Source organism: Aulonocara stuartgranti (assembly GCF_965226115.1).
Source record: "Aulonocara stuartgranti genome assembly, chromosome: 7".
In the NCBI taxonomy this organism is placed as follows: Eukaryota; Metazoa; Chordata; class Actinopteri; order Cichliformes; family Cichlidae; genus Aulonocara; species Aulonocara stuartgranti.
The window spans coordinates 47,417,303-47,441,379 of NC_138945.1; the positions used below are offsets into that span (position 1 = coordinate 47,417,303).

The following is a 24,077-nucleotide window of genomic DNA, read 5'->3' on the forward strand; positions in this document are numbered from 1 at the left end:
AAAACCTTCAGACATATTCCCGAGAGGTGAAAATCCGCTAAGTAGAAACCATATGTTTATTTTATTATGTTAAGATAAGATACGATAACTTTTATTAGTCCCACACGTGGGAAATTTGTTTTATTACAGCAGAAAGTGGACAGTGCAAAGTTACATAGCAAAAATTTGAAAAACTGTGTTTATATATTTTAAGCTATAAAAACCCACCCCACACTCCTATAAACCATTTTCACGCTCTTAAACACACTTTTGGGACACATCCTTACATACTGTTACTGTCTGTGTCCATACCCTCGACGGAGGTTTATGGCGTTTCACTTATAGAGCACCTAAAATGCACAAATAACACCTTGATTCGTATGATGGATCAATGATGTGGCGTTATATTGTTATTAATGTTTTGGGGCTTGAAAATGTTTATTTTACTGCAAAAATAATTAAATCTTTAAAAAAATAAATACAAACTATCTATAGGCTGCAGAATATAATTAAATTCCAGCGATATTTATTTACAGATTATTTACAGATAAATCCACCATGTGGTCCTAAGTTCACTTATCCTGTTGAGCTATACAGTACAAATTGTGCTGTGGAAAAGAAAATCTAGTCTCTTGTAACAGAGACCATAGAGTTTCCCTGCTCTGTGGTGAAAGTCTGGTGTCAGGTTCATTCATTGGCAGGGAGTCCTTCCCCCAAACAAAAGCCATTAGAGTGCAATGCAAAATGTCTCCTTAACAGTTTTGAGTAGGCACTGCAACTTCTTTATTTCAGGGAGACCCACACAAATCAGAGCTTTTAAAGTCTGAAAGCATTCAGGGATGTAATAATCTAATATTTGGATATTTAACCTGAAATTAAAATCAGGGTACTGCTATCGTAGCTGTGCTCATCTCAGGTTTGTACATGACATGATCCATCTCGCTCAGCACTGACCCAAAAGCATAACGTTCAACAGGGCAGCCAGAGCAGTGCAACAGGCTCGAGAGGATAAAAAAAGCCCAGCGAACAAGACTATCAAACTGGGCTCTCCCTCCTCATTGCACACATATTTGCACATATTTGGCATTTCAAATTCCAAGTTCCACCAAATCTTATTTCTATTTTGTGCATAATAGTCTAGCTTTATCTATGCAGTATATCATTTTAAATCAGTTTTATCATCGATTTTACAAAATAAGTGTCTTCTCTTACGTTTTGATGGTTGCGGGAATGCTGGGGACTATATTACTTGTACTTGCTGACCTTTTTCTCTGCCATTTGTGGGAAATGCTCATGATGTTATGAAACATGGTTACAAATAGCACTGTTTAGATATCTAGAGAACTGATGGTAATCAACAGCCCCTGACAGTTCACCAGTGACATACATTAATTTCCTAAAAGCAGATAATTGATCATGTATACTGTGATATCTGTGTATTAAATTTGAAACTTCAATATAAAAACATGTAAAATTGCTACCTGTGGTATCAGAACTGTGAAAGATATTCTGAATAAAAAATACAAACTGTATTTTCCCTTTTATATCACGCACGTGGGTTGAACTGTAGAATCCAGGAAACTTCAAATAGAAACACCGTTGAGTTTGTATACAAATTTATATTTAGTATTTTAAGAAATATGCTTATTGACTTTTAGTAAAGAGATCAATAAGGTCAATACAACTCGCTCCAGATCAGCATCTGTCAAGTCAATTTTTTTTTTAATCTTTGGGTTCACCGGGGTTATCCATCTCTCCCTGCCTACAGTTTTTGTGCTGGTTGAGTTAATATTCAAAGGCTCATCTAACTTTCAGCAAGGAAAACAGTTGGAGCTAAAAGAATATTTCACACAGGAAGAGAGAAATATTTTACTCATTCTTGCTATTGTACAGATAGTGGGAACACTTCAGTAAAATTGCTTGTCCTTGGCAAGTCCACTAACACTTTCATTCCTTTGTATAAAAGAAGTTCATAGCAGTAGATTTCTAAGAGCTTGTCATCTACCCACTTCAGAAGAAAGCATATCCAACTCAACTTTTATACAATTCAGGTTTCCAAGATGCTTCCAAAGTCACTGTCAGGAAGAAACTAAAGTTACAGTTTGGTACATCCAGAGAAAGAAAGAAAGAAAGCACTGATGAACTCGTCCACGTCCACCGAAGACCACAGTGGTGGATGATCACAGAATTATTTCCATGATGAAGAGAAACCCCTCCACAACAAGTGGACGAAAGCAGCTGAAAGAATTCTGAGGTGTACGGAGACATACTGTCTGCTCAAATTCAGCTAAATGCAGTCAAACTGATTGCGTGGCGTTTCATAATACAGCTGGGCAATGACCCAAAACATATAGCCAAAGGAACCCGGGAGTTTACTAAAGCAAAGAAGTGGAATACTCTTGAATGGCCAAGTCAGTCACCTGATTTTAACCCAATTGAGCATGAATTTCACTTGTCGAAGCCTTAACTTTGGACAGAAACGCCCACAAACAGACAGCAACTGAAAGCTGTTGAGGGCAAGACTTCAGGCTGTCATTGCCAGCAAAGGGTTTACAACCAAGTATTAGAAATTAACAGTTTATTTTCAGATACTTAATTTGTCCAATTACCTTTGAGCGCCTGAAATGAAGGGATTGTGTAAAAAAATGCTTTAGTTCCTCACATTTTTAGGCAATCTTTTTGTTCAGCTCACTGAATTAAAACTAAAAGTCTGCACTTCGACGGCATCCGAGTTGTTTCATTTACAATTCATTATGGTGATGTACACAACCAAAATTAGAAGAAGAAAAAAAGTCTCTGTCCAAATGTTTATGGACCTAAGTAAATGGTCAAGTAAATGTAGCGTGAAGTATAAGTTAAACCATTATTACTTATTTATTTTACGTGTGTGTGTGTGTGTGTGTGTGTGTGTGTGTGTGTGTGTGTGTGTGTGTGTGTGTGTGTGTGCGCGCGCGCGCGCACACACGCATTAGTTACTCACTGCAGGATAAAATCCATGTTCTCTGGGGAAATCTGTCCAGTCACAGGATGTCGAAATGTGGTGGTCCTCTGGTTGTGACTGAAGTGACAGAAGGACAAGAGAGAAAACGAGAGAGGAGACAAAATTAGCAACTTTGGCTGCAATACAAACAGTGTTAGTGCATTATCCTGGATTTTCACCCTACTTTGTTTACAATTTCCACACAAGCCGAAAATTCCTCGGAGGAGTACACTTAACAGCTCTGTCCAACATCTCCACCCTGACAGGCGTTCGTCTCTGACTTTCCCAGCTCAGTGTAGAATGTGACGGGTGAATGCAGGACCCATCCACACCCACTCACCCCACCCAACCATCCTGTACAGCCTGTGTGGAGTAAAGTGTTGGGCTCAGCACAAATGTCAAACAGTACAGGCAGGCATGGGCCTCCATCAGTTATAGACTCAGTCTTTCTAACCCTCAGCTAGAGGGTAAAAGCATTCGACTATGTAAACAACACAGGATGGCATGACGATCAAAGCCTGTGCGAGTTTGTGTGCGTACATGTGTGTGATGGCACTTTTTCAGAATGTTTTTTTGCATTGAGAAAACACTGACAGAAAGCCTTACTCTACATATATTCAGACCCACAATGACTAATCAATTTGTAAGCTGACAGAAAATAAATCACAGGAACAGGGGCTTGAGCCTATTCCAGCTACCATAGGGCGAAAGTCGGGGTACACCCTGTACAGGTCACCAGTCTGTCACAGGGCTAACACAGAGAGATAGACAACCACACTCACATTTACACCTATGGGCAATTTCGATTTACCAATTAACATAACTCCACTAACTGCATGTCTTTAGACTGTGGGAGGAAGTCGGAGTACCTAGGGAGAACATGCAAACCCTACACAGATGGTGGAGTTGAACTCAGGACCTTCTTGCTGTGAGGCAAAAGTGCTAACCACCATGCTGCTAATAAAATGACATTTATTAAAAATAAAACAAGAAAAAAAGGAACAGCTCAGTGAGAGAAGTTAAAAGTTGCAGTGTTGTAATCAAAAGTCCAATTTTCAAAATCAAACAACAATGAAGGAGCTGACAGGGTAAAGTACAAAAGTCTTCTCCAAATACAATCAGTGGGTCATGGCACAGTTTTCCATTCCACAGCAGCTCCAGTAACTCATGCTGTAAAGAATCCTGCTTGATATAGCGGAAGATCAAATCCTACGGGAGTAGATGACACGGCAGCAGCATCCTCCGTAACAGGGACCTACAATGTCATTATCGACTCACAGAACAACACTTACAAGACTAACACAAAGAAAGTTCTCACATCTGAATGCAGCAGCTTCTCTTCAGCTCACCTTGGCTATTGACTGCTGTTACAGTTTCCCTTTATGTCATGTGAATTACTTCCACCACTGCATCTACTATTGCTAAAAAAAGAAACACATCCAAGGTGTTGTTTTTTTTTTTTGATTTAGTTTTTTTAAAGCCAGCTCTCACTCACACTGCTTAAAAATGTGGCCATGATGTCGTTGTTGTTGTTTTTCTGCAGAAATGAAAAATTGAAAAGACATTAAAAAAAATAGGAAAAGTTATTCAAACTCTAACTCAGACTAGCAGAATGATCCAAGTTTCCCAAAAGTAAGGTAACAGCTTATGCTTGACTCATTCCTCTGTGTCTTATGCAGTCATTTTTCACCACGCACAGGTACTGTTTGAAAAATACTTTCACTAATCAAATGAATTAAACACACTACCTAGTCATAACTGGCAAGATTAAGTTTTGTGTCTGCTATAGTGCCGTGGAATTTGGCCTTGTGTGTGTAAAACAATAGCATGTAGTGCAATGAGAACAGCACCTCAACACAATTAATTACATTCTACAGTGGCCTACAGAGGACCTGCTAACATTTACACATGCACATGGCCACAAAAAATACCTACAGAGTAAATCCATACTAATGTGCTAAAAACATAAAGACCTTTTACTCCTAATCCAAAGATGGGGTTAGTCATCGTGCCACACAAATGCATCAACGGGACAAAAAGATGGGACAGTGCTCTAGATAACAGAGACAGGGAACTATGACCATAGTTTTACTATAACTAGGATCCCTTTTTTTGTCTACTGTGTTGCAGGGAGAAGCTCTGAATTAATAATTGTCTGATCAGCAAGGAATGCTAATCAATCAGCTGTGGTGAGAATAGAGAAACAGACTGTTCTGACAGGCCTGTGAGTGTGTAAGTTATGCCTGAAACTCTCTCTAGGCAACAAATTCGACAACAGAGTGTCATCCGAGTTTACCGAGGGACACAAGTGACAATGTTTTGCAGGCTGCAGGAAGTAGATCCGTTTTTTTTTTGTTTTCAGAAATCATAATGAAACAAAACTGTCAACATGATTTGGTCATGGTGGTAATTTCTGAAAAGGTATGAAAATGCATGAGCTGTGACAAATCGTGTAAAGGGATTTCACAAAAATCTGTAGTATAATGGCTGCAAGCTTAACGGGGCTAACGGGATAAATATACCATTAACATCATTAATGGTTTAAAGCATTATGTAAAAGCAGTGTATTTCAGCAATTTACATTTGGCAAACTATAAATGCATGATTTACAAAATGATTTTATTTGCAGTGATGAGAGGTGTAGGACTATATGTCATTAACACAAAAGTGCAAAACCTAATAGGTACATGCAGAATTCAAAGCAATCTTATGAAATTAAATGCAGCGTGCTAAATCTATTAACACTCTCGTTTTAGCTCACCATTAAATGGTCAAGAGGTATTTTTGAATGCTGAGGTCACAGTCACCTCAAATCCTTTCAGTGGATGGATAAGTAAATTTGATTATATATTGATTGCACACATACAAACAAAGGCTTGTTTACTTCGGAGCTGATTTGGTCGAGCTGATTCGGAGCACTTCTCCAGGGGAAACTGATAAAGCCATATCGGACTATTCACAGAATATGAAGAAGAACAGCGTGTAAGTGTCCTGGAGGCTGTTTATCAGCGGCGGTGATTTCATTCAGCAGCGAGGTTCAAAATAGTACAAGATATAATAGGTGTGATAGTGTCACTTCAGAAAAACGTAGGCAATGAGGACCTGAGCTGTAAACGAAAAATGTTGAATCCAGTGCTAACAGCTTTATATAGCAAGCTTTTAATAATGTCCTTTCACACTGAAAATGAAAGACATTTTCGCAATGCACCTGACATCTCTGGGTTCTTTTGCTGCTAAGTGTATTTTGTGTATTTCCTTTCCTCTTTCACTCATTGCAATGTCTGTCATGGGGAGCTTTAGTAGACCTAAATAACAAAATATCACAAAAAATGACATGAAATGCAAAATAGATAATATCATAGAGTTGTGGTTGCCTTACAGACACCAATTTGACGTTAAAAATTTGAAATCTTAACACAGCCGTTTATTATTAGTTCTTTATTTTTCCAGGTAAAAAAAATGTCATTGAGATTAAAAATCTAATTTCCAAGAGAGACCTGGCAGAGACCTGAGTTTTTAAACATAAAGGCTACAATTCAGAAATATGCCTTTTGAGCATCAACAATCGAAGCTTACAGGACACCAAGTGCAGCAGATTTATTGACAAGTACAAAGCTAATTTTTATGCCTGGGTGATATCTGCAGGTGAAAGGTATTTGTAGTATTCTGTTGCTTCTGTCACTAAAAACACGTAGCACTCACTTCAGAAAAGATGATTAGATCTATTGGAGATCTAATGGGAGCTACAGATGAGATTTCTGAGGCAGCCCCTAAGAGGTGTAGTTTCTTTTGTCCGTGCAGCTGCTTCAGTTTTCCCTTCAGGAGAAGCTTCTCGTATGGGTGTCGGTGGGAGCAATGGTCAACAGGAAATCCGTGAGAAATTAATGCGAACTGAGGCCTATAAGTCTATTTTTTTAATGTTTAGTGACCCTCACAGATTAAAAATAATGCTTCATACTTAGTGTTATAGTTGTTTGCTATAGATAAGTATCTAGTAGTAAATGGTCAATTTTGTTAAATCCTAATCCTAAGTGACAGCTAACTTTACAGTTTTATTTACTACATTAGCCATCATTAGCTAGCAGTGTTGGTCAAGTTACTTGAAAAAAGTAATCAGTAACTAATTACTGATTACTACCCCAAAAAAGTACTCCTGTTACTTTACTGATTACTTATTTTCAAAAGTAATTAATTACTTAGTTACTTTTTAAAAACACGATTTACAACCTGAATAGGTAATAAAGCGATAGATCTTTCAGCCCAATTCTACTTTTTCTGCATAATCCATCATACAAAATGTAATCAAATGAAAAAGTCTCTTTTTTTTTTAACTTGTTTTATCAGTTTTAATCTTTTAACTTTATGCATCAAGCAAAAATTAAATTATATGCACCATTGTCTGACTTGAAGAAATTAGTTTAACATTTAAACCTATTTTCTGCACATTCCAGCACATAAAATAAAATATTTTTTGTGTTTACACTCAGTCTTTCAAATAGATGCAAGTAAAATACAGCAGATAATAAATAAAATCAAAGACTAGTGGTCCTGTTGCTCTATTTTCACCTGTAAAGCAGGCGGAGGTTTGCCCTGGTGCAGGTGTGCCGCAGCGGTCAGTTGAAGAATCCGCGAGTTTCTCTGTGAATTTCCCATTACGTCGTTGCGCACTCGGTGCTTGTTTAGGGTTTTTTTTGCTGTAAAAAGAAGTTTTCTTCCCACGCACAATGGACGCTAATGTTTTTGTCACTTTTTATGGAATCAAACTCAAAGTAAGGTCAGTACTTCCACGCTTTAAACGCTGCACGCTCATACTCTCTCCCGTACTCGATATATGATCCATTGTTGATCTGCACACAGCTGTTGTCACGAACGTCGCACTCGCCTATGTCACTGTCATGAGACATTCTCGCAGAAAAAAATTAATTAATTAATTAATTAATTAATTTAAAAAAAATCACGGTTTTAGTAACGCAGTAACGCAGCGTTCCTACGAGAAAGTAGCGGTAATCTAATTACTGTTTTTGCAATAGCAATCCCTTACTTTACTCGTTACTTGAAAAAAGTAATCAGATTACAGTAACGCGTTACTGCCCATCTCTGTTAGCTAGCATCTGTGACTCACCAATGCTAAGCAATAGCCTCCAGAACTCAAAAAATAAAGCTAGCAGGGAGGTGCTTCAAACTTCAGTTCCTTATATAAGCAAGATCTCTTTATTACTGCCAGAACTTTATTTCTGGCAGAAGTAATACAAAACAGATAGGAATAACATTTTGGGTCTCTAGAACCAGTTTCCTTATTCTCAACAGGGGGAGCTAGGGTTACTATTTATATAATTCGCTGTTTAAAAGTTATGCATAGCTCAGTTTAACACCATCTATCCATCATACCTAATATGGATGCATACTGCTAACAAAGCTAAACAGCCAGCACTGGCATTAAGTGATAACAACCCCCTCACTCTGCTCTTTTGTCTAAATACAGTCACATACAATTTTTCAAAAACAAGATTATCTATGTATATAGTATAGTAACTGTTAAGTCTAATATACCCTAGTAAGCTATACTACTTTTTCCTTTGGGAAGATACCATCTGTGCAGTCTGCAATTCTGTTGAAGAAAGATGTTGAATCTATTTAATTATTCTTGAAAAATAATTTATTTCTGTGCATTTTTTTCCCCACACTGCATCAAATTAAAGTTGATTACGTCAATTAAGCATCATGAGGTGGAGGGTGGGGGGTGGTTCCCTTTTTTTTTTTTTGCTGGGAGTTTGCAACCCTATTAGTTAGGTTGCTTAATATTTCTGCTAAGTACTCTTTAAAATACCAGAATAGGAAGGATGGTGCAGGTTTAAGTTTATTAGATTGATCAGTGTTGCTGAACTATGAAATATTTTGGGTGCAGTGTATTTTTTACATACAGGTATAACAGAATAGCTTTAGTGTTGTTGTTTATTTAAACTTGAATATGAACTTATACAAAATGCAGCAAGATATTAAAAAAACAGTTTTATTGATTAAAAAACACTATATCGGATTCATATTGGTATCGGCAGATATCCAAATTTATGATATCGGTATCGGACATAAAAAAAGTGGTATCGTGCCATCTCGAGTCACTACTAAGATTTTCACCGAGTTCTTCATTTTTGTTAGGTCTCCCATTATTTTCCTTTAAAACTGGGCATCCAATAAAAGCATACTTTACTAATAATATTCAACTGATAAAAGCACACAGACATTTTCTGTTGTCCCATAAACTTTTATCTACATTAACAAACTAAGGGCGCACAATCTCACCTTCTCCTGCTATAGCAGCTCTCCAGCCATGAGTGTCTTATGTAACAACCATATCATTAAAGAGCTACCTCTTAAAAAAGCTCAACACCCACAGATGAAAATAGCTCGATTAATGCTCACAGTGTCCCTGTAACTTTCCATATAAGGTGTGCCATTCACCTGCAAGATGTCAGATTTGATACATTTAACTATGATAGTGTTAAATGACTTCCTCAGACTATCTGCAACAGGATGACATATACTCTATAAATACAAGGTCTTTCTCTCACCATTAGACTTAGATGTACAAAAAAAAATAGAAATACTGTATATTTTGAGACAGTTTTTGTTTGGGGAAACTTTTGAGCATTGGAGGGATTATATGTCTCAGTCAAACCATTAACTTCATTACTCTTTTGTACCTTCTGAGATGCACATTTTAAAGTCAGACCATAATTTCTGTTGACAAAACAGAGCTAGAGTTATGCCTTTAAAAAGCAGCTCATCGTATTCCAGTCATAATTGAGACAAAGTGTCCAATAACTGCTGAAATATCTCCCTACACTACAGTCATCACTGTCAGACATTAATTTGGGGTTTTGTGACATGAGGCTGACACATCTAAAGCAACATAAAAAAAACCCCACTAATGGGTCTGTGCAATGTAATTTTTGACCAAACACAGAAACCCAAAGAAGCTGTTCAGAGAAAATGGCTCTTTTCTTTGTCATCAGAGAAAAGGCACAAATTCAAAGACCACTTTTCTTTTCCTTAATTTTGTGATTTATTTATCTATTTATGCCTTTATTGATTTTCATTTATCAGAGCAGCTCCACTGCAGCTCAAGCACATTTTGCTTCTCAGTTCAAGCCAAGTGAGGCTTTAGGGAATTAAACAACCTTTTTTTTTTATGAGACATTCTTGCCCATTGAGCTGCTGTCAGCTGACACACTCAGTGCCTCTGTGTTTGACTTTTCTGCCCCAGTCGCTGACCACATGGCATTTATGAAGGACGGGTGGTAAACCTCCAGGGTTACATAAACACTCGACTGTCCATTACAGCACTTGCACAATACAGTTCTCATGCAAACACACCATTACACATGCCAAACATGATGCCCCTCAGTGAGAGACTGCACACTTCGCACCTGCTATATCATATGACTTGGGTGTCACAGGATTTCCAACCACTTTTCCGCTGCTCTTTCTCCAGCACGGATAACAAGTAGTCCTGAAATTAAGCAGTTAATTATAAAAACATACGACAAATTATTATTTTAGTAGTTTATGGAGAATGTATCATAAAAAACTCACATTACTACTGCTGAAGTAAGAAGGATTCTTTATAAATGTAACAGACACAAACAGCTATTTGAGCTTTTATAGATTTTATAGTTAGAGGAAAAACATTCCACAAATCAGGTGTAATAATCACAAATTATATTTTCTCACAGCTTTAAGTTAAATCAAAGTTTATATTGACTCATTCCTCTGTGTCTTCCTGCCAAACGTATCTAAGTGATACTCTCTGAGCTAAACTGTGAAACTGTGTCGATGTCTTTGTAGTCAAATCATTTTTTTCTTGACATTTACTCCTCTTATTTGGACATTAGGCCAAGACTGGCTGAAAAATTATATTAGTTACTGAATATTGATAAATGATTACTAATTGAACAATACAAGGTTTTAAGTGGTGACAGACCAAAGCAACATTACCTGGAGTGATATTTTATTATCATTAAACTATCCGATTTCTGTGGTGCCTCTAATATTTCTCTTTTGTTATTTGAGTTCTCTGTACGTGCACATTTAATGGGCACAATAATTATTTGTTGTTTACGTCAGTATATTCTTCTGAGGACAGTGAAGTGTGTGCAAGCATGTGTGTGTAGACACAGCTGGTTATTGATTCCAGTGATACTGGTAATGGGGATGGTGCGTAGAGAATTCTTATCTGCGAGCATCTCCCCTGAGCTGGGGGAGTCATGCTCTCAGTTCTCAGCTCTTAGGTGTGTGACTATTTTGAATCTGGCCACAATTACCAGTCAAAAGACACATTATTAATTCAAAACCAGTCTGTAAAACATAACTATTGCTTATGCAAGATGCAACCATGTGAAAAAAGCTTCAAGAGTCTCAAGAGCTGTGCTAAAGTTCAAACCCTAACGCGCTTCAGCATTTCTTTTTGTTGACGAAACTGTAATCAAATTTGTCAGTATCATCAATAAGCCACGCCTCCATTTGACTTGATTGATGTTTGAAAAAGCAAAGCTGTTGGCATTGACTGTTGACTATTATGTCTCATGAACAGCAGCAATTTTTTACATATCATTTGCCGCTGTACACCGTGCCTGTGTTTTAACAGACATGTAGCAGACTGAGTGTTCTGAAAATGATGAGTACACGAGTAGGTGTTCTCTCAGTCAAAGGTCATATCTATTTAAAGGGATTACCAGATGAAATGTGTTTGAAGTGCCGCAAGAGAGAGCTAGTCGGAGTGTTGCCAGTGCAATATGGGGAAACACAGCAAGGTCATTCCCCATTCAGTGCACAATGTGTATGTTAAACACGCACACCTATTTGTGTGTGTGTGTGTGTGTGTGTGTGTGTGTGTGTGTGTGTGTGTGTGTGTGTGTGTGTGTGTGTGTGTGTTATAAGAATTCACCAATTTTCTTGGCTGATTGCGATTACTGTAATTTTTGTAAGTATGAGCTGCCGATAGCTACAAGTAATATTATATACAAACGCACACAAAAAAGGTTTTGAACATATCGAGGACACAAATTAGCCAACAACACTCATTTCACATATTTAAAAATGCATTTACACATTGGAACGTGCATGAACACACTTTTGCCAAAAACTGAACGCCACATTCGTGCACCGCCTGATCTTTAATTAAACATAACGTAATTGAGTTGCATAATACCACAGCTGCAAAATGGGTCCTGGTTTGGCCAGTGCAAAAAAGTAGGTCACAAAACATCCAAGTCCAAAGAGGTCTGTGATAACGATGTCCTTCCAGTCTCAGTCACATGGGAATATTTTTCAAAAACAAGCAAACTGGCATTTATTGACTGGTTTGTTTAAATCAAAGAAGGGAATAAATCACAATTTTGGCCGTCAAAGAATAATTGAAGTCATGTATCAAATTTAAGACCCCATATACGTTTTCTTTTATCAAATTCATTCTAGACCTTATCAATATTGTGCACATAAGTTGGGCAATGTACAGTCTGTGAGCCCCAAAAGCAATGCTGCCTTGACTAAATAGGTGTTTTGGAGGGCATCCAGCGACCACCATTTCTGTCTGTTGGTTGGCGTTACAAATGCAGATAAAAAGCGAGATTGCTGCAAGATTCCGGCAAATATTTGCCTGCTTTGAAACGAAATCTGCTCCAGTAGAGACCCCCCCCCCTTACAAAAAACATTTTGGTCAATAGATTATTAACAGAAATATTTCATGCTGTTCCCAAATGTAAAATCGTGTCCTTCTACAGGGGATATTCTTGAACTTTAAGTTTAATTCAAATGAAATAAATGAACAAACGAAAAGAAAGACAGCCAGGGGAGACAGCGTTGTCCAGCAGGGTGACAATCCCATACTGGGGGTGCTTTTTACATGCAATCCCATCTTACACGAACAATTCCCAGGCCCCTGTCAGCCTGTCTGTGCCGAGCGATGTCTGCAAGCGCAGACAGGGCCAAGAGAATACAGGTGGCAGAGGAATTACATAAACTCAGAGCAGTGAGGGTGATCAGTAGACAGACAAAGCTGACAATGCTTCATGCTACAGAAACCAAATCAGGTGAGACTCTTTGTGATCCAGAGAAGAAGGCAGCTATTAATAATTCTTCCACAGTCTCACTGACAGGAAAATGCAAATGTTAAATCCTCTAGACTGACCTTAATGACCGAAAGCTCTCGATCTCCATCAGCTTGACTTAATCAGCACAAATTGGCTAATGAGTTAACGTTTTTATGTAGTACTATACCACACTGAAACATTTCATCCAAACTAATACTATGAGTTACAGCTGTTTTAAATACAAATTTTATGGGAAAGTAATGTGATGACTACTGTACCTATCATAAACGATGAAAAAAAAATTAAGCTATAGAAAGTAATATTTTGAAATGACTGGAATGACTTCAATAGTTTTCACTTGAATGCAACATTGTTTCAAACATACTGTGACATAAGTGACGAGCCCACTACCCTCTTCATCAGCAAATGATCCACAGTCTGAGATATAAACTTATATCATCAGAGCTTCTGGTTGAAGCAGTTCAAGTAACATCCACGAGACACCTTGTGCTGCTCTGCTGATGACTGGCAGTAGAAACAAGCAGCTCTGCCAGCAGCTCTGTGCTGCTGCTGTAACATTAGACCACACTTCCACCTTGTTCTCCCACTGGCACAGCAAAAATAAAACTATGAAAAGAAGAAATTTCCACAGCAGCAAAAATATTATGAAAAGCAGCAAATGCTAAATCTAACACTGCTTTTTTTTTTTTTTTTAAACCTTGATTTTACTTATTTACCTGTGGACGAGGTTTGGCTTCATTAATTTTGTTCCATCCAAGTATGTGAATGTGAGCGAATGCTGCATGTGCTGCACACTCTTCCTGCATGACAGAAGGAGGTGGGAGTGCCAGCATGGTCTTATAAATGGTCAAGGGGTAAAGAGCTGGAACACAATCCACTACAAACACACAAAATCACTGCTCACATGCGCATGCACACACACACACACAGGCTCACCCTGGTGAATTCCTAGCAGGCCACTGTGCTGCCAGTAAATTCCTTCCTTGGCCGGGTGAGCATGATGCAGTGACACATTTGGTTCAGCTTCATGCTGCTGCCACCCTCTCTTGTTCAGGTTTCACAGCCATCCACTACCACCTACCCACCCACACATCCAGCACACATCACAAACACCCTCTTTCATTTGATTTCCTCACAGTCCATCTCTCTCCCGCTTTCCCCTTTGCTCCATTTCTCACTCCCACGCAGGCTGAAAAGCATTCAGAATTGCCTTCTTGTTTGATTAAATGAAGGTACTTTAAAGTCTACGTCGGTGTGTTTGGTGAACACAGACGTATCCTTGATCCACAAGTCTGAGCTGAATGTTACCAGAGTGCACACTGGCATGAAAATCACTCTAATGGGGGTTATTACACATCTCTTATTTCACATGACAGACTATGTGGCTGACGAGCAAGAAGTGTTTCAGTAGTTGTAATGCTAATCTTTTAAATGTGTTGGACGCATAATTTACATTGGTGAGCTTTTGAGTTATATGAAATTGCTGCTATATCAGGGGTTATGATGTACCATGCTGATTTTCTTTCATTTTTGAATGAATAATTTGTTACATTATTCAGTCTTTAAATTCGGAGATTATTATTTAGAGATGCACCTTTCATAATCTAGCTAATCCTTTATCTCATTAACGCTTTAACTTCCTGCCTCTTGTCTCATCCATCTAGCCATCTTTGTCACACTCATTGTTTAGTTTCAGACAGGACAAATATGCAGAGCCTGGTGTATAACCTCAAGACTCCCTCAGCTGATGCACAAAGCATCATTTTGTTTATTATATCATAGCTTTTTTATGTTGCCAGGCAGCTTTCCTGTCTTTGGTTTCAGCGTGACCCAGTAAAATAAAGAACTTCTCCAGCACCACAGAGGGATAAGGTGAAACTGGCAGAGCCAACACAGTTGCTCAGCAGTGCTGGCAGACTGAAGACAACATGGTGCCAAAAAATAAGTGAGGAAGACGCGAGCATCACTGACATTACTGGCATGAACAACCTGCTGCCGAGACCCAAATGTAAATATGCCCAGCACTTCGTTTACAGTCCTGACTACAAAACAGCTACACAGAAAGTATCTGAATTGGTTTTACAGCCACATGAAATCTGTTGTTGAGCCTAAACAGTGCTGTTGTTGGAACTTGACAATTTTAAATCCAGTCTTTAAGCAAGCTTTAAGCTGGAGGGTAGTTGGCTCATGTCTTTAGAGGTATTCGGTATTTGGCAGTAGAGCTTCAATGATTCATGAAGTAACTTGAACAACTCGATTATTAAAAAAAAATCCTTGATGCAAATGTTTTTGCTTCAATGCTTAGTTTAATCCACAACTGTAGTATTTTAATATGGGTCCGGAGTCTGTCTATACACAAACAGTGAAGAGTAAACACACGGAGATGTTACTAAGACGGCGAGCTCAGGTAGAGAAACATTTTTCTAGTGTCCAAAACAGCAGCACTTGTTATTATAATTGCCATAAAAGCCATAGAAAAAGTTAGCAGGAGTCCTTCATCAAACCACCTGTTCAGCAATCTGTAACGTAAAGAAAGCCAAACTTTATAGCTGCTTCCATTCACAGCTGTTTATTTACACAGCAAAAGTACAACAGTAAAGAGTAACAATAGTATATATATCTTTACAACAGTAAAGATATACAATTTAGATTAAATCATATGTATGCAGATGAACTGTTAACTTAGTTTTACATAAGGCCAACTTTTTATCAGAGTAGTACCCACAGCAAGCAGGACTGAGTCTAAAGAGGGGCATGGGGTGTACAAGACCATAGTTATTTAAAGGTTTTTGTAACATTATTTTGCAGATTCAGTTAATATAAAATATAATACACATACATGCACAAAAACACACATAAACCGACACCAAATCCCCCTCATTACTACCAGTGTTGGGACTAACGCGTTATTAAGTAACGCGTTACAGTAACTACGTTATTATTGTGGTAACGAGCACGGTAACTAGTTATTATGCCAAAACCGGGAACGCGTTACTCGTTACTGGGATTTAGATAGGCTCGTTATTCGTTACTTCGTGTGGTGGCTATCGCAGAGCTTCCACAGATTCAATAACATTAGCAAGTGGTGGAAGCCAGCAGGTGGATGAAGGAAAAGGGAGGCAGGAGGAGAGACCCGAAGCGGCCGCTGGTCCGAGAGTGTCAGGTGAACTGAACTTCAGGTAAGAAGTTATGAGTTAAGAAGCTGATCGGCTTTTCTCTCTTGTTTATTTATCGCCCACTTTGCGCCAGAAAGAGGAAACCAGCGGATGTCGCGGTAAACAACAGCAGCACTTTTAAGCTTGATCAGCTGTTGTTAGAATTTATTTAATATTAATTTCTAGTATCAGCTGAAGTTTGCTGGAGCCACAGCTGTAAACCTGCTGGTCATAAAGGTTTGGTTATGTGATGAGAGGGAAACATGAAGATGAAACCAGGACATGTCCTTACTGAATCATCAGAGCTGTGATGGAGAAACAGGTTTACCTTTTAGGTGACATGAATGAGTTGAAGGGAAGTTATGAACTGTTTCTGAGAGACAAATAACAACAGGATCCTTTTTTTATGTAGCTGACAGCTGGTAACTGTGCAGGGGCGGGTCTAGCAAAGTGTTGCCAGGGGTCCATGTAGGGCATTAACAGGGAAAAGGGGGGCACAAAGAAATACTTTCTCATTCTCATTTAAAATGTCTCACTTTTAAAAAAATAATTATCTGAGTCTTGCAACAAACAATTGATAGATTGATACATATATACCATCAGAACAGTGTACATCACTGTCACAACAGTGTTTATTTTCATTCAAAGGCTTTATGATTTTTCCTATAATGGTGGGCCAGTCTCTAGTCATATTCCCCGGGACGATTTTTTTGTCCCAGTCCAGCCCTGTATGCAGCTCATCTGCAGTCTGGTGTTACCTACATCTTCCTATTCAGAAGGCAGAATTTCCGAGTTGTGAGTACAATCGAAAGCACCACGACTGCAGTTTTTGTGTTGGATGTAAAAAGCAGGCTAGGATAGAATCAGGCGTGGGATTTCTCTTGTGGAAATGTGCACATTATTTTTTCCTTTCTATTGGTAGGTGGCACAGTGCACTTGTGGCAAGTAAGCAAGCTAGAAGACTGGCAATCTTGCTGGGTATCCAGTTACGGAAGCAACACATTAACAAGAGAATTCTGAGAAAAACCAAAGTTACTTTCCCTAGTAACTAGTTACTCTGAAAGTAACGAGTAACTTGAAGTAACTGAGTTAGTTACATTACTAGTTACTTCTATCAAAAGTAACTAGTAATGTAACTAAGTTACTAATTTAAAGTAACTTACCCAACACTACCAAAAGTCTATTTTTGCCTCCTACTAATGTAAGCAAGCCTTCCAAGAAGACAGAGTAAACAGTAGTTCATGTTATGCATTAGTTTAGGTTGTATACCTTAATGTATTTGATATTACTGTTTTTGTGATTATTTTTTTAATTTTGCATGTTTTCCTTTTCTAAAAGAATGTGATTTAATATGGCATGTAAATAACATAAGTTTTTCTTTTTAGATACTGAACACAGTTAAACTACAAAAAACATTTCAATTTTTTTTAAAAACAAACAAGCAGTTCATTTAAACAGACCTCTGTTTTTCCATTTAGAATATTTATTATTAAAAAAAACAGAAGTATCTTTTTTTATTTAATTAATTGATTAATCAATTGAATAATTGATAGCTGCAACCCTATTCCACAATATTTTTGTTAATTTTACTTATATAGCATGCAATGTGGATTCAAGGGTATGTCCGGACCAAGTGTGAAGTAAACATTTTGATTTATGATTTCACTTCTCTTTCATAAAGCTAAAAGCCTAAACAAATGAGCAAAATCGTCATCTTACGCTTAAGCTCTGAAAGTGTCTGACTGTTACTTGATTCCGCCATCGGCGGTACTTTGGAACATAGTAGTTCTCCCAAAGTTGTTGGGGGGGAAAATGCTTGTAAAATGGTCAGAAAACATGACTGTATTTACACAACTAACAAGCAAAACATCACATTTGAAGTAATAATTAATGGAATTAGACCTGTTATTTTGTTGTTTTTTTTAACTTATTAAGCTTCAAAAGAAATTTGTCATAAACAATTATGTTGGTTAGTTCAACATAATGTTTATTCACAAAATAAAATATCCCATAAAACCTCAGACCTAAAATTGAACATCTATAACACAGAAGCAAACATCTTCACTACCAATAACACTGTCAGAAAATATTATCCCTCCCTAAAATCTCTAAACTTGACAATCGCCACAGTCAAAGTGGCAGAAAAACACTCAGGCTCCACTGAACCACTCTCACAGCTGTACCTGTACCACTTGTCTCACAACATAAACACTTCACCAATGCATCATTTTCTACCCACAAGGTAAATATTTCACAATGCTGCTGAAAAAGAACCTCAGCAAAACTTTCAGCTATTCCACACATGCAACTCTAACACAACGTAGGCTGACAAAATGACTCCTGGAGCCATTAGATGCGAGACAGGTGTGTTTGTAGTGCTGCTATGTGAACATTATTTTGGTGCCTAAATTAAATTGGCATTTGTTTTAAGTGCCTCCAAAATATTTTATTAAATTTAAACTCACTCTGTTGAATATTTTAGAGAAGTTAAAAACATTAGCAGAGTCTTAGCAGAGAAATAACACTTAATGATAGCTTGAATGCTTTGATAAATACATGCAGAAAATATTTCCATTTTCCCTCTAGCAGCCTCGAAAATGATCTGCATTTATTTTTAAAAACCTATCAATCTGCAGCGAACAAGGTTAGCGCAAGTAGCCTTCATTACTTTCAATGAAAAGTAATAATTCAGTTGAATTCTTCCCACATGGCTGCAGATGGCTACTGCAGAAATATATGCCTACGATGTAAAATATCAGTGCAGTCAAAGCTGTTTCACTGGTTGTTATTTTGTGTATTCACTGGAGTGCTCGGGTGTTTTGTTCCAGAAATCTGTTGACGTTGTAGTGAAATTCATTGTTGCTTAAATCTTGTCAGCTGATCCACCACTTTAGTCCAGACTAAAATATCTCAACAGCTGCTGCATGGATTGACATTTAGTGCAGACATTTTCCTGCAGCAAAACCAGCATATTGACATTTACAGTTTGCAAAGAAATGTCAGAAACACCAACATGGATGGACTGCCATGAAATCTGTTGCTGCAGAAATTTTGTTGACTGACAACTTTACTGAATAATCTGACTTTTCACGTATTAAAATTGGGTAATTGGGTGTTTTTAGCACTCCCCATTGGATTCTGCCTATCATCACCTAGTTAGTACAGTCATTGTTAGCTTTGTAACATGCAGCTAGAGAACTACCATGACTGCACACAATCTCGCAGTGCTGGCCCAGTATATCAAAGACTGGCAAAGCTACTGCGACGTCATCCACTGGTTTATGAAGTCTCATTTTCTTGTTTTGAAGCGTCAAAGCCACCATGCATGTTTGTTTTTCCCAGGACCACATTTGGACAAGTGTAGAGAGTGCTAATTTTAAGTTATCAGTTAATCCTAACACTTAGCACATCCATAAATTATATGGGTTTATCACACAGACATAGAAGCCAGCTGAGATACCAGAAACATAAGAGGAGAGATGACACTAAAAGAATAAGGAAGAGAAATCGTTGGGAGAATTCTAAACCTCTGATGATTAAGCAGACACTGTCTACTTAAGAGCCAATTAATCCTTCTTATAGTAGTGAAGATGTAGGTATGTGGAATTTTAACAGTTTCTTAGCTTATTTTATCTGGACTGGGAATAAATATGACATTTGTTCAGTGAGGATTGTGGGATGAGCAGAAATTCTTGATCTTTCTATGGACTGAGCTATTAATGAAGCTATAATGTTATGAAACTGTATGCACTGTACATTAGAAGTAAGCCAAAGAGCCAAAAGAACGCCACCAGTGGAGATGTCCACATCCATCGAGCCAACTTCTTCAGCTGAGACTGAAGAAGTAACATGGGTGAGTGACGAAATGTTTCTCCCACTGAAAACGGTACGTCCAGATGAGCAGAACCTGAACATGCATCAAGACAGTCAGTTAGGCTAATTTTCTCTTCATTTAGTCGACTGATAAATGAGTCGCCAGGAACATTCCTACTTAAAACGTAAGTTGTTGTTTTTTTATTCTAGTAGAAAAACACATGACATGCAGCTGGTGTTCATAGTAAGAAACATCAAAAACAGATATTTGATCATTTCTGGAGCTGACTGTATTCAGGATATCCAGGAATGGCATCAACACGCTGGTCCAGATATTTCAGCTGCCAGTGAAAAGGACTAAGGCCACTGCAAGGCCTCTCGTTCTCAGGTATTACATTAAAACGCACTCATTTCATATTCAAAAATGTGGATGAAAAACTTCAGGGGGATAAATGACAGCATGTTGACATCTACAATGACTAGAAAAGTGCAGCGGGCATCCTGTCACGACATCTGCTGTTAGTACATGTATATCAATTCAACATTCATTATACTTTGAGAATGAAGCCACTGTTATTATCTGGGTCATCTGCAGGAACATTTCCTGACAGCACTGCACAAAACAGATCACTTCTTGTTTGACACTTGTCCACTTTCAAATCAGCTATGACGTTTTGGCCCCCTGCCTCTGCTCCTGACTCACTAATTATAGCCACTTTTCACCAAGCTGAGGAGCAGAGTGCCTATTAAATGTCTTATTGCAGAGATAATGAAAATATTATGCATTAGCATAAACAGGAATGGCACTGGAATTGAGCCCTGTCACTGCTAAGAGCTAGTGGAAAAGTGAACAATGCTCATGCTCATTGTAAAAGCGCCTGCACCGACTAAGAATTTGCCTCAATACCCCAGTTTGTGCCATCACAGCAAATAAGATTCACTGTAAGCTAATTGAAAAGCTGCTTGAGAAAGGGAGGATTTTAGGAGGCTATTTAGGGGGCAAAAATATGTTGCAAACCCCCCCCCCAAAAAGACTTACATGGATTATATAATAAACATGGACTGCTGCATGAGTAAAGCATTCTCTAAGCTCGTTTTGTGTTTTATAGACAATAAAGCCACAACTTACTTTATAATTCTCGTTCTCACACAGTAAGAGGAAACAAACGTAGGACACACATCAAGTGCCAAGTGAACATAATCAGCATGGAAACAAGGCCCATCTACTAGGTGCTCTTCAGCTGTAGCTGTGCTACGTGGGCGAAGGTCAAAATCAAGAGGTAAAGTGGAAGGAAAATGTGTCACTGGTGCCGAATCCATAACGCAAGCAGTTATTCCAACCCTCAAAGCACCAGAAAAAACTGCCTGCAGTACACAAGGTTAATAATATAATGCAATACTTTATTAAGCCCAGTTGGCAAATTCTACTTTTGTTTGGACTCCTACACATCGGCTCTGCTGCAGTGGGTTTGGGATTCAGTGGTTTGTTGAAGAGTTTAATGCATCCAAAAATTTAATTAAGCTCAAACTTGTGTGTAAGATGAACAAGTTTTCATTTGAACAAGTTATAGGTAAAATTCTTTGTCCAAAATAATGTTCATGTTAATCCTAATATAAAAGCAAATTCATAAAAGGTGATAGATTATCTCAAAACAAATGATTTTATAACTTCTAATGATGGACCAGTACTAGTCCTACACTCCAGGGTGAGTTTGTGATGTTACATTGTCAGTCTCCTTGACAATGTAACAGCAGAGTGATGGGTAACATTTGCTTTGGTTTTGTTTGTAGTATCTGATTCCACCATCTCTTATCCTGTCTGTCCTGACATCATGTGGACATGGGAGACTTCCCCTGTTCAAACAAATATGAGGGCTGTGACTAAACACAGCAGGACTGGTTCAGCCGGTGAATACAAATATGCCAATGACAACAACAACAACAACAACAACTGTAGAGAAGACGGCATGAATAACTGAACAACATCACACCGATAATCATCACAAAAAGCTAGTGTCATTAACTTTTACAAACTAAAATTACACACTGAATAAATCAACAATTTTACATGGAGAATATAATATTTATAATAGCATAAAGAAGAAAAATGAAAACTGCCACAGAGACACAAATGTAAACTAAATATTAATATTTGTTAAGAAGTGTCTAAGGAATACTTTTAGAACTGGGCACTTACAACTAACAGATTTGGACACTTTACATGTTTTAATATTAAGGGCAAGATCAACTTTGTGGTTAACATGACAGCAGCTCAAAGAAAGCCTGGAATCACTGGCTAACTGCATCTTCATTGTAAAGCTATTCCAAAACAGTTTGGGGGGTTTTGTTTGTACACACTAAGGCATTGTGTGCATGTATTCATGTTTTGATATTTCAATTTATAATGAAGTTATTATTTTGGTGCTATGGTGGTGCGGTGGATAGTATATATTCCAAACAACAAGAAGGTTCAGGGTTTAAATTTGCTTGGCCTTTCTGTGGAATTTGTACGTTCTTGCTGTGCCTGCGGGTGCTCTGACCCAAACACATGCTCATTAGGTTATCTGGTATTTCTAAATTTGTGTAAATTTGAGTGTGAATGCTTGCCTGTCTGTCTCTCTGTTTTAGCACCACCTCTTACACTGGGTCAGCCAGGAAAGGCTCTTCACTTTCACTTGATCATATTTTCATTGATTCAGTGGAAATCAACCCTCTTGCCCCTCAAAAGCACATGCACAGGTTTATTTATAGAGTACCTGGTTGCCTTGGCAGGAAAAGCTATGCACAACTTCACAACCATGACGTACCTCATGCCCTTTTACGTTCTCAGTCATCAATCTGGTCAACTGTATTTTAAAAACACAATTTTATTTCTGCTCTTCAGCCATTTTTTTTTAATTAGTGCCAATCATGTCATACACAATCAAGTCTATTAAGTCTCCCTCACAGCTCTGATTGATTGATATACTTTTTAACATCCAGCTTTTACAAGACATGAATAGTACAAATTTCATTTTGCTTCACTTCACAACCATCTGCCTCCCCAGAGGGCCACAGAGGTTATAAAAGTGGCCCTGACACTTAATTGCAGCTCCATCAAGTAGCAGGATTGAGATTCTTCAGCCCTGATGAGCCATTCTATCTTGATTGTGGCTGTATTTGGAAGGGTGTAGTGATGGTGGGGAGTGAATTGTGCTTTAATAGAGATGTCCATCACAACCAATCACAGACAGCAGACAGAGTGGCGTCCAACTCTTTTGCTGCTGGTAATCCCACAAGGAAGGGCCAGCCCCACCCCTCCCCAGCCCTTAAGTGACTGCTTCAGGACATTTTGTTGCTATGGCAACATTGAGATGAGGCCATCGTTAGCTTCAAATAAGGCCCCACTGTGATGCATTGCATAAATACTGCTATACAGCAGTGGGATTTTGAAAAAAGAGGAGATTTGTGTTTACTGCAAGAAAACACCAATTCTGAAAGTGGAGAGCAGCTTTTAGCCGGACAGCAAGATAGTCGACGTGGAGACTGACAGCCTGGCATGCTAATGGACAGAATTTCTGCACTGCATTCACATTCAAAACACTTCATAGGGTCCTGACGGGTCTGTCTACAGGAGGCGAAGGGATTTTGGATGTGTGTGAAAATGTGAGTGTGTGCGAAAGTTTCAATTTAATCAAAACGGCCAAGTAAGAACAAAAGAAAACAGCCACGTGTTTAAATAATTAACTAGCCCAAAACTAAATAAAATATCTGTAATTTTCAAGAAGGAGTTGCAGCTGCACTGAGAGAAGACAGAAAATGGGGATTTTCCATTGAAATACACCGCTGTAAAGACTCATGCAAAATGCAGCTAACTGTTGGTGTTCTTGAGCACTGAGATATGGCAAACATCCTTTATTTTTCAACTGAGATTACTCTGGTAATCTCAGTTATAAAACATATAACTTACGTGTTGCACTGCTACATTGTGATTTTATTAAATACAGCTTTCCAAAATAATAATTTCATGCATTTTTTTGAGATTAAGAAAAACAACAACAA

At 38.1% G+C, this 24,077-nt stretch overlaps 1 protein-coding gene across 10 annotated transcripts in view; it reads right to left on the reverse strand.

Moving 5' to 3' along the window:
• Positions 1 to 24,077, reverse strand: part of LOC309710813 (pleckstrin homology domain-containing family A member 7-like) — a 151,559-nt gene that overhangs the window by 70,258 nt on the left and 57,224 nt on the right. For all 10 annotated transcript variants that reach the window (XM_082540596.1, XM_082540601.1, XM_082540605.1 and 7 more), the window contains one exon: positions 2,960 to 3,037. In XM_082540596.1, the coding sequence (XP_082396722.1) occupies positions 2,960 to 2,976 (17 nt within the window). In that variant the 5' untranslated portion in view covers positions 2,977 to 3,037. The remainder of the gene's footprint in view (positions 1 to 2,959; positions 3,038 to 24,077) is intronic.